Source organism: Parambassis ranga, chromosome 1 (assembly GCF_900634625.1).
Source record: "Parambassis ranga chromosome 1, fParRan2.1, whole genome shotgun sequence".
In the NCBI taxonomy this organism is placed as follows: domain Eukaryota; kingdom Metazoa; phylum Chordata; class Actinopteri; family Ambassidae; genus Parambassis; species Parambassis ranga.
The window spans coordinates 8425090-8436325 of NC_041022.1; the positions used below are offsets into that span (position 1 = coordinate 8425090).

General features: G+C 40.8%; 1 protein-coding gene across 4 annotated transcripts; it reads left to right on the forward strand.

The window, feature by feature from the left end:
* Window positions 1-365: 365 nt before the first annotated feature.
* On the forward strand, window positions 366-11083 carry gne (glucosamine (UDP-N-acetyl)-2-epimerase/N-acetylmannosamine kinase). 4 transcript variants are annotated; one of them, XM_028421820.1, is made up of 14 exons: window positions 366-509; window positions 6409-6480; window positions 6688-6836; window positions 6948-7194; window positions 7395-7602; window positions 7686-7838; window positions 7941-8153; window positions 8297-8384; window positions 8582-8792; window positions 9052-9181; window positions 9306-9527; window positions 9675-9857; window positions 9942-10058; window positions 10141-11083. In XM_028421820.1, exons 2-14 carry the CDS (start codon window positions 6427-6429, stop codon window positions 10374-10376), a joined length of 2211 nt encoding a protein of 736 aa, XP_028277621.1. In that variant the 5' UTR covers window positions 366-509; window positions 6409-6426; the 3' UTR covers window positions 10377-11083. The 4 variants fall into 4 exon arrangements, with proteins under 4 accessions (XP_028277621.1, XP_028277796.1, XP_028277705.1 ...); XM_028421995.1 differs by lacking the exon at window positions 366-509 and adding an exon at window positions 643-698; XM_028421904.1 differs by lacking the exon at window positions 366-509 and adding an exon at window positions 658-807.
* The last annotated feature ends 153 nt before the right edge of the window (window positions 11084-11236 follow it).

Below are 11236 nucleotides of genomic sequence, written 5' to 3' on the forward strand. Positions count from 1 at the left end.
GTGTGCTGCTTTGTTGCCAGGTTTCACGGCGTAGCTGTCTGAGCCGTCACCACTGCAGCTGCATAAAGCTAGTCAAAATGAACCAATGGCACTTCCGTCGACTGCTCAAGAAAATAAAAACTTGTCGAACCCTGCCATGAGGGAATTTTTAACTTCTGCCATTCCGTTGTACTAATTCAGCCGAATGTGTTTAAAGCGTACTACTCAATCATTGTGTTCGGCTTAAGTGAAAGTAATTGTATGGAAATGTAAGGATTTCTTGATTATTGTGCGCATGTCCCTAATTACGCTTCCACACGACACGCTTTTATTCTGAAGGTCCAATGTGCGCACATCCGGTCTCATTCTAATCGTCTTGACGGTGCTCGCTCTCCTCGTGCTAGTGTCCCTATACCCCGTCCCCATAACGGTGGCTGGTTACTACGAAAAACCCAAAGCAGAAAAGAAAGAAGTGAATCTAACCATCGGTGGTTTCAGCATGAGATGAATGCGAGACCTGCTTATTCAAGGTACGTGTTATTTACACGTAATTTTACAGCAGTGTCATAAATAACAGCCGGGGGGCGATAGATAACTTCAAGCGAACTTATCGACTCGGGGCTTTCTCGCCAGCTAACGGTAGCTAACTTTAGGCCAACGTTTAGTCGTATTGTGAGGATGTTTTGGGGTGACGTGTCCTAAATACTGGCTCGGAAACGGTGTGTGGTTGTTGTTATTTTGGCAAGAGCAGAGATAAGGACGTATTACTTCCTCACTGATCATCTGGTTAGCTTATGTTAGCATAACTTTGTAGCTAAAGGCAAATCTGTAAGTATGATAAATCCATCAAAATTGCCGACTTAATAGTGCAAGAATGTGATACACATACATTTTTTGTAAGATGTGTTTTGTTTCTAGCTAGCAAACCTGGCTGAACTAAAGTGACTTTATATTGTAGCGACTGAATGACAGCAATATGTATATATGGGCGTTTTTTAAGTATACCCTGAATCCAATTTGACATTGTGAAGTCGGCCATTCTCTGGTTTAATATCATCATATGTTATTCTAGTGGGTTTACTCTGATTGATTTTCTTATTCTCGATATTCTTCCGGATGTGGTGACACTGCGTCCACATCACTTACATTCCAGCACAGTGTTATCTGAGGGTGTTTCTGTCATTTGAGCTGCGGAGGATAGAGGTGTATGTAATGTCCTCTGTTTAGCATTAAGATGTGTAACCACACCTACAACAGTATGCAGACATTCCCATGACATGTCTGCTTCCATCTGAAGGGCATTAGATGGCAGTGTGACTTTAATGAGATGACATTTGTTTCAGTTGCAGCACCTAAACCATCCTAAAGTGTTCTTAAGAGGGTTTGGAGGTAAACGATTAGTGGATTTATGCTCATGGGTCAAGGCAAGCTCATTTGTGTATTAAAAAAAAAACACAACAGCAAAGATTGCATTAGTCATTTTGTGTTTATTGTAAAGAAGCAGGCTGTGAGCACAGTTCATATCAATGTTTGATCTTTCTAATCTACATTTAAACAACTGTCATATTTTGTTTGACCTGACAACATCTGTCCTTTGTGAACCAGGATGTCACAAAGTGTATTTACACTACCATCCCATTGTTTACCTTAAGTGTGTCTAGCTGGGGCCATTCCCACAGCTGCTGACTGTCATTGTCTTTGTTCTGCAGTAATTTAGCAGCAGAATTATTCACTTAATATAATTCGTTGGATTACTGCTACAACTATTGATTATGTTTACTTAGTTTCTAGTCTCATTTTCTCTATATAAATCTCCATGAGATCAGCCTGATGGTATTTTATCATAATGGATCAGGAGTGCTACTTTTTGTTCTGATGTTTACATTGTTGGCATTCATATGCAAGTCATTTACAGAGAAATGCATCTGAAAACATGTGAAACAGTATGACAAAGACTGAAGAAGTTTAATGGAAGCCACATTGAAGCTAGCATTGTCAATGAGCCTCGACTTTCAAAAGGAATCTATGGCCAGAGGCTACACTTTGTTCAGGAGGACTTACTGTGGTCAAGCAGTAAGAATTCCCCTCCAGACATGGAATGTCCTCATGGTTAGGTGGTGTTAGGGATTTTAATTGATGTATCTTATACAGTAACAGGACTGGCGATTCATTAGGTTTAATCTTTGACTTATTTCTTTTCAATGTTTTTCTCTGAACTAGAATCATTTGTGAAATTTACCTTGAACTCCTTAAACAAACTGATGAGAACAAAGTCCCGTGGGTCCCTGAACTTCTTGAATAAACAGACTGTCCTGGTGAACCAATAAATATGACTGTGAACCAGGTGTGGCAGACTGCCTGATCAAAAAGAGAATTTACAGTTACTCAGGACAGAGGGTATTCTGACTAACTGGGTAAAGGCTTGCAGCTGTTGCAGGCTTTTAGCAGCAGAAAGATGAGTTCCACTGTGACTGTGTGAAGATTTATTTGTGTTGGCTGTTGGGAGTATTCATGTGTAAACAGAGATTGGGTGTAGCTGGAATGAGTGTTGGGTGTGAACTCAGTCCATAAAAAGTATATGATAAAATCTTTTATTACTAGTGACATGTGGCATCTTTAAATCCTGCATGGCATGGCCTCAGTGGGAGTAATCATCAGCAGTGTATAACAATTCTAAAGACAACAGTCGCACTGGTGATGTCCTCTTATGAGGGTGAGAACCATGGTTGAAAAAGAAAAACCCTCTAAAAACTAATAACGTTAATGTTTAGTTCATACAAATGTGCCGCTTGCCTTATCAGTGCTGCTGGCTATGAATGCTATCTCTCACAATAAGTAACACATAAGCAATCCAGGGACCTGCAATTTTAAACTTAGTATTGTTTAGGCCATGTTTAGAGTCATTTTAAACACTAAATAATCCATCCATTTAATGTTTAACAGTATCTACAATTTATTTTCAAACCTCCCAATATTTCTCTGTAATATATTTTTTATTGTTTGTAAAAAAAAAAAAAAAAAACATTCTTCCCACAATGTAGGGATGAATGATTGTGGCCATCTAAGCACAACTGACTGAAATTTTAGTGTTAGTATTTTCTTTTTTTCATAAGTATGTTGTGTGTAACATACTATCCGAACTGCCAGGCAGCCTCCCTCGCTGTATGTCTAGAAGGATGGCACATGTTCTTTCTTCTGTCCGCTCAGCCAATCATGGGCTTTAATCCAAATCAACCCAACCCCGGTCCTACACAGCACCTCCCCCAGCTCTGTGTCGATGTCATCCTACCACCCTCTCTTCCTTTCTCCTTCTGCCGTTTGCCGGCTCATGCATGCCCTCCCTTTTTTTGCCGTATGCGGATGGGATAAATAGAAAAACCCAGGATTGGAAAAATAGCAGAGGGTGATTTTATACCAGGAATCCACAGGGGTGTGGGATGGAAAAGCATCCGGGGTCTTTGTGCATAAACCCTCATGTGAGTCAGATGGCATTTTTTTTCTCTCTTTCTCTCCCTCCCTCTCTCTCGTCTCTGTTTTCTGTTTTTTTTCTTCTCTTGATGTCGTTACCTCTCCTCTGTGTGTTTGATATCTCCACGTGCTTCTGTTGCGTTGTCATCTCTGCTTCTCCTTTCTGCATGCGTCCCTGCCCCCATATTGCTCGACGCTGATGCTGTCTTGTGATGCTGGAGTGGAAGTCACTGTGAGTTGAATTAAATTCAGGGTAATTCTCAGGACTTTCTCCCATAGAGGTGTTTGTTGTTTGGGGCAGGGTTTAATGTTGACAGATTAAGATCCTTTGGTTTGGTTTTGTTAAAGGTGTGGTCATGTAGTCCTCACAATAATTGAAAACAAGCTTTGGTAATTTAATAATATACTTAAATCGCGTTTCCCTGTGTGTTTGTTGAATGTGTGTTTTATCTTTTTATCTTGTGTTTAAGCAGCAGATAAAACAGCTTACATTAGACTATACAAACAGTGACACACTTTCTTTTACATAAACATCAAATAATACAACAGCTTTTTCATTTTCAGTATCACAAGGATTGACATGTTCAATTAGATATTTGGCATGCTGCTGTTTTTTGTCTTGTCATTGCTTAGTTTTAAGGTTTTCCCACACAGTCTTTGCAATGCAGTTTTCTTTAACAGCTAAGGTAAATTGAAAGATCCCATCATGGTTTTGTTCACTGCTCAGCTATGACCGAGAGGGTCAAGCTCCCAGGATATTTCCACAGTATTAAAAGCCGTCATACTGAGAAGTTCACTTATATAGCACAAAATACATGGCTTATTAGAGGTTAAATATTAGACAGCTTCTCTCCTATAGTTTTCTCAAATTAAAAAAAAATAGGAGACAATCTGATATACATCCACTGGGATTGGCCTGCTGTGTGACGTAATATGTGATCCCGGTGCTGTATTTCTCTGTCTGGCCTTCTTCTTTTCATTTGTGGCATTTTTCACGTGAACAGCGGAGCATAAAACAATGAATGTATTCTTAGAGGGACTGTAGGTCTTTATCCACAGACTCTTTTAATCAGACACTGGAAAGTGTGTGGGAACGTTTTTCCAAAGGACATGCAATGAGCAATACAAAGAGTGAACAAGAATATAAACCTGACTAGTTGTGCCACAGCAAGAAGCCTGTTTTTTAATCTTTATTTATGGGGTCAGTGAACCCAGCTCAGTACATTAATAATCTGATCTTTAGAGTTTGTAAATTCTCAGCATTTAATCTGTTCTGGAATTTGAGATCTAATTTCTCGCCCTGCTGGAGAACATACACATACTTCTGTTTGTATTCTGAAAATTACATGTGTTAAGGTTTATGGCACGTGTGAATTTTGAATGGGCTACAGATCCTTCAAAAATCACATGTTGTGGCATTTATCACTGTTAGGAAAACCAACTGTTAATCCCTCCAGTGTTTTTATTCTTGCAAGAAGGAGCAGTCATGTACACAGAGAGAAGTCTCTGAAGGAATGCTCAAGGTCTTCTCTGAGCAGCTCACTTCTTATACCCTTTGTTATCTGACAGTCACAAGTAAGTCATAACAGAGCTGTACACAGTTAATGAAAGGTCACAAGCATAGGTATAGTCACAAGAGTCATCCCCTAAGGGTTAAGGTTAAAAGTTCATACATTGGACATTTTACGTAAGCACATGAGGGGCAGTATTCACAAAGATTCTCAGCACTAAGGGGTTTCCCTTAGTGGTGAAATTCTGAGAAAATTCTTAGAATTACGATATTTTCTGAGTTAATCCTACTCACAAAACATCTTAGCCCTTAAAATAGGTCTTAAGTAGTGGGTAGGAGGACACTCCTCCTCCTTTTTTACACCATTTTATGTGAGGCTTCCTGTGCGACATTGAATGCACTGTATGAAGTTTAATGATTCTTAGTACATATTTTGGCAGCTCTCAAAATAGCAAACTACATACTACACTATGTAGGCCACTGTGCAGTGAGTATGGAGTCATTTCAGACACAGCAAGAGGTTGCTCATTCTGAAAACTTTGTGAAAAATGACCTGAAAATGCTGTCAAATGTTTGCTTATGATTTTTTTTCCCCAGTTCTAAAGCATCTATGCACGTACAGCTTATTTGCAAATAAGAGTGGAATATTTTGGCCATGCCTGGCTTAGCCAATAACTATCATCTACGAAAAGACAAATAAATAAATAAAAAAGTAGTAATCTCCTCCCACCTCCTCCTAGGCACTTGAGCAGGTGTGAGTTTTCCCATGCCAAGCACCGTCATACAGCATGCCTGCCACCTCTGGAACAATGTGTTGGCATGTGTTGTTTGTGTGAAATACAACATGTTTTTAGTGGAGTTTTGTTGTGTTTTCATGCTTCAGCCTCTGAGTATTTGGAAGGGTCAAGTAAGTATAACCTGTGAATGGATATCTGTAATGAAAATAAAATAAAGTAAATGTCCAGATTTACTCCTCGTTAGTCTCCCATCTGGACGGGTTGTCGGAACAAGCATGGCGGATACAACTCGGTAGTTTCCACTCTTTCGTTATTCATTATTTATTCGTTAATAACGGCTAACATTTTGACCGTAACAATACATTTCAAAACTAGTAATGCCCACTCACCAACATGACGTGCGGGTCCCGGCGGGCTATCAGAAATAATAAAAAAAACTGTCGCTATAGCTGCACTTCAAATCAACAAGCGTTGCTACGGCTACACTACAAACACAATAGTTGCAATAGCCGCTCTACAACTGGGCATGCTCTGCAGTTGCGTCTTTCATGTATGCATCTAACAGTCATGAACAGCTATTACAGTCAAACACAGTACCTTAAACTTCCCACACCCACATCAGGAAATAAAGTTTTCTACTGGAAAATCCTACAGTAAATGCATTTTCAAAATTTTCCACTGGATCTCACCTTCTTCTTCGTCATTGCTTTGTAGGAGCTGTACTCCCTGAGAATGCAAAGGAGCAGAGAAAAACTGGAGAGGGAAAAGATGGAAGAACAGAATCAGGTGTGGCTTTGTGGCTCAATAGAAACGATTGCTCAAGAGAAGCTCGTCTTTAATTAAACTGTAGGGTTGTTTTGATGTGGCGACATTTCTTGAGACCTCAGTGAGGAATCTAGTGATCAGAGGGTCATTTTTGTATTGTGGATACTAAATTCAAATGAAGTAATTGTTTTTCTTTCTCTACATGTGTCGGTCCGACATTTGTTGTAGTGTAAGAAGAAGTTGCGAGTGTGTGTGGCGACATGCAACAGAGCAGATTACTCCAAGCTGGCCCCCATCATGTTTGGGATCAAATCCCACCCTGAGGAGTTTGAACTGGAAGTTGTGGTGCTTGGTTCACATCTCATTGATGACTATGGGTAAGATCCACTAGATTTCTTTTTAAATAATGTACAGTATAAAGTATAGTAACACCCTTCTCACATGCTTTAATGTTTTGTTCTGTCATTTTTTATTGTATTGCTCTGCAGGAACACTTTCCGTATGATCGAACAGGATGACTTTGACATCGGTTCAAAGCTCCACACTATTGTGAGAGGAGAAGATGAGGCAGCCATGGTGGAGAGTGTTGGGCTAGCGCTGGTTAAGCTCCCTGATGTCCTACAGAGACTGCGGCCTGACATCCTGGTCGTACACGGTGATCGTTTTGATGCTCTGGCTCTGGCAACTGCTGCAGCACTCATGAATATCAGAATACTCCACCTGGAGGGAGGAGAGGTGAGAACGCTTCACTGTTATTTTCATCATGATGTTTGATGTCATTCTACAACCGTACATGTACACACTGTTATACATTGAATTGGAAGAAATTAGGCTACAAAAAATCCTTTTAATTATTAAAAAATCATTGTCTAGTGTGGACCAACAATTTTAAGATGATACAAACTGTCACTCGGTCTCTTTTGCTCCTCTTCCAGGTTAGTGGTACAATTGATGACTCAATCCGCCATGCCATCAGTAAACTGGCCCATTACCACGCCTGCTGCACACGCAGGGCAGAGCAGCACCTCATTGCCATGTGTGAGGACCACTCTCGCATCCTTCTGGCTGGCTGTCCTTCATATGATAAGCTGCTGTCACCTCATCACAGAGATGACCACATGGATATCATCAAGAGCTGGCTGGGTATGCATGAATACACAGCTCACATATTTAGTGTAAGACATCAGTGTATGTGTGTGATGTTTGACGTTTGATTCATGCCGCAGGGGACAAGGTCCAAGAGCGGGATTATATTGTGGCCTTGCAGCACCCAGTCACCACAGACATCCAGCACTCCATTAAGATCTATGGGCTGATGCTGGATGCACTGCTGTCCTTTAACAAGAGGACGCTCATCCTCTTCCCCAACATTGATGCTGGTTAGTTACACATATTAAATACATTAGTTCTGCATAGGAAATTCATTCGAACAAAGCAGAATTCTTGCTGTTACCTGACGATTCTCTTTCTCATGTCATCAGGAAGTAAGGAGATGGTACGTGTCATGAGAAAGAAGGGCATCGAGCAGCACCCAAACTTCCGAGCAGTGAAGCACATTCCCTTTGAGCAGTTCATCCAGCTTGTCTGCCACGCTGGCTGTATGATCGGAAACAGTAGCTGTGGAGTAAGAGAGGCCGGGGCCTTTGGCACGCCTGTCATCAACCTGGGAACACGACAAACAGGCAGAGAGACAGGTAGAAAAGACAGAATACAATATTACCTGGTGTCCTGCTGTAGTGGTGGTACTGACTGATTGTAGAGTATTTTGAAACCTTTAAGGTTTAAGGTTAGGTTTGTTTATCTTAACAGCTGTGTTGTTGACATTTCTCTCTGCCAGGTGAGAACGTCCTACACGTCCGAGATGCTGACACTCATAATAAGATCTACCACGCTCTGGAGCTGCAGTTTGGAAAGAGATACCCCTGGTATGACCTGCATGTCCTCATGCATGTGTGCTTTTCAGTGTCCAATCTTTTTAGAAAGTCTGCAAGTCAGATCTGCTAAACTTTTAGTCTATTAATCAGTTATGATCTACCTAAGCGTTGGTCACTGGACTGGAACATTTTTGGAAAGCATTTTCCATTGGAGATCTGTGCATGACAACACATATTTTTCTACCTAGCTCTAAGATTTATGGTGACGGCAATGCTGTGCCCCGTATTCTGAAGTTTCTGCGTACCATTGACCTGGACGAGCCCCTTCAGAAGACCTTCTGTTTCCCCCCTGTGAAAGACTCCATCTCACAGGATATTGATCACATCCTGGAGACACAGAGTGCTCTGGCTGTTGACCTGGGAGGGACCAACCTCAGAGTGGCTATTGTCTGTATGAGGGTAAGCTGCACCGCAGACACCCTGTATATACTGTAATATTTTTATATAGCAGCCCCTCCCATTTTATGACCGCCTTATCATTTTATTATGATGTTCTGTTTATGATCTTTGCTTTGAACATTTTGTTGTAAATGTCTGTGAAGATGTCCAGGAGGGTAGAGGATCTATACTACTTATAGACACCAATAATCTATAGATTAATAGGACTTTAATTTCTGCTTTGCATTCTTATTAAATAATTCACTCTCTTCTGTTTCAGGGCAAAATATTGAAGAAATACACTCAGCCAAATCCAAAGACTTTTGAAGCCAGAATGCATCTTATATTGAAGATGTGTACAGATGCCATGCGGGACGCTGTGTGCCTTAACTGTAGGATACTTGGTGTCGGTATGAAAACACAAACACACTCATACTCTTGATAAACATTATGAATGAATCATAATGCTGACACACACACACATTTTAAAACTTGCATTTCAAAGCTGTTTGAAATATACACTCTTCTTCTCAGGAGTGTCTACAGGTGGGCGTGTAAACCCACAAGAAGGTGTGGTCCTCCACTCCACAAAGCTGATCCAGGAGTGGTGTTCTGTGGACCTGCGGACGCCTATCTCAGATGCACTGCAATTACCTGTTTGGGTAGACAACGACGGTAACTGTGCTGCACTGGCTGAGAGGAAGTTCGGCCATGGCAAGGGAGTGGAAAACTTTGTCACTGTCATCACAGGAACAGGTGAGAATGAAAGGTTTAAGTTCGTCCAACATGAAGTGAAGACACTGTTTCTGGGGACACTTGCAGTTTTGAATTGTTTGTGTAGATTAGATTGGCTGTTTCATTTTACTACATGTCAGGAGAAATGAATATTATCTATCTGTGTAGGTATTGGAGGAGGGATTATCCATCACAATGAGCTGGTCCATGGCAGTACCTTCTGTGCTGCAGAGCTGGGGCACATCATGGTGTCATTGGAAGGTCCAGAGTGTTCGTGCGGCAGCCACGGCTGCATTGAAGCCTATGCATCAGGCCTGGCCCTGCAGAGAGAGGCCAAAAGGCTGCATGATGGTGAGTGCCTGACAGGAACAGCAGACTCCTCCACCATCAATTTATGTATCTGACCTTTCATATACTGACTTGTGTGTTTTTCAGAGGACCTGCTGAAAGTTGAGGGGATGGATATGAAGCTCTCAGAGCCAGTCACTGCTGCGCACCTCATCAGTGCTGCTAGAATGGGGAACTCCAAAGCTGATGCTGTTCTGAACAAGGGTTAGAACACAAAGAGGTTTTTGAACATAACACTTATGAAGTTATTACTGCTGACACAAAAAATCTTCCTCCTCCTTTGCAGCCTCCACAGCACTGGGTGTGGGCATCATCAACATCCTGCACATAGTCAACCCCTCCCATGTGATTCTGTCTGGAGTGCTGGCCTCTTTCTACCAGGCCCCAGTGCAGCGCATCATCTCTGAGAGGGCACTCTTCTCAGCCCAGAGCATCAAAGTTGTCACGTCAGAACTAGAAGAACCTGCTTTACTTGGAGCTGCCAGCATGGTCTTGGACTATGCAACCAGAAGGACGTATTAAAGGCCTCAACCTTATTTACTAAGGACTAAGAGTATTACTGTGTAGATACAAAGGCATATCTATAAGATTTTTTAAGACAATGCATACAAACATCATGACAATGTTTAGCACGATTTTAATGTATTTTTTAAATTATTTAATTTCTGCTTGTGAATGACAGAAAGCAGTTTTGTGTTATTAACAATCATACAAATACCCAGTCAGTTCGCCTGGATACAGATGTGAAGTGGGTCCATTGCACCTCCCCCCCTTGTTGATACATTACTAACAGCTAAAATCCACCTTTAAACCAATAGTACCAGTAGAGGGCAGCACTCTTCCAGGTTAGAAAGCTTGTTTCAGATGTGACCAAAGTATTGCTGAAACTTCATCTTCTTAAAGTGTTTTTTTCTTTCTTTTCTTTTTTCAAATTTTCTATTCATTTTTGAAGTAAGGGTGACTGTCAGTTATATTACAGTTCATTGTTTTGTTTTTAATAAATCAAGTGTTGGAGAGGTTATCCAGTATATACATATATATGAAAAGGCTGTTACAGTATGATGTGGGCTGGAGGATGAATCATTTGCTTGATTTATATTTTTATATTCCAATACCACAAGATCTGTACCATTACATTCTTTGTTGTACATGTGGGTTTAATTTGTTTTAGATACTTTTCTATGCAAGTTTATTTTGTTGGTCCAAATAAATAAACCGATGTAAATGTCCACAAGTATTGCAAAAATGCTTTTTGTGCTGCTTCTCTGTGTAAATATCTAAATAGTAAAACAAAAAAATATGTTGTAGATTTTCTACTGTTGCAACTTTGTTTTCTCATTCTGCTTCTCCATGTGCAGCTTGTCCAGCAGTCTTAAATAGGT

Bases quoted from the DNA above. Each gene is read 5' to 3' on its own strand.
- gne (XM_028421747.1), top strand. From the start codon at position 3,417: ATGGAAAAGCATCCGGGGTCTTTGTGCATAAACCCTCAT. The intron at 6,837-6,947 runs GTAAGATCCACT...ATTGCTCTGCAG, and splicing joins CATCTCATTGATGACTATGG to GAACACTTTCCGTATGATCG. The intron at 9,182-9,305 runs GTATGAAAACAC...TCTTCTTCTCAG, and splicing joins CTGTAGGATACTTGGTGTCG to GAGTGTCTACAGGTGGGCGT.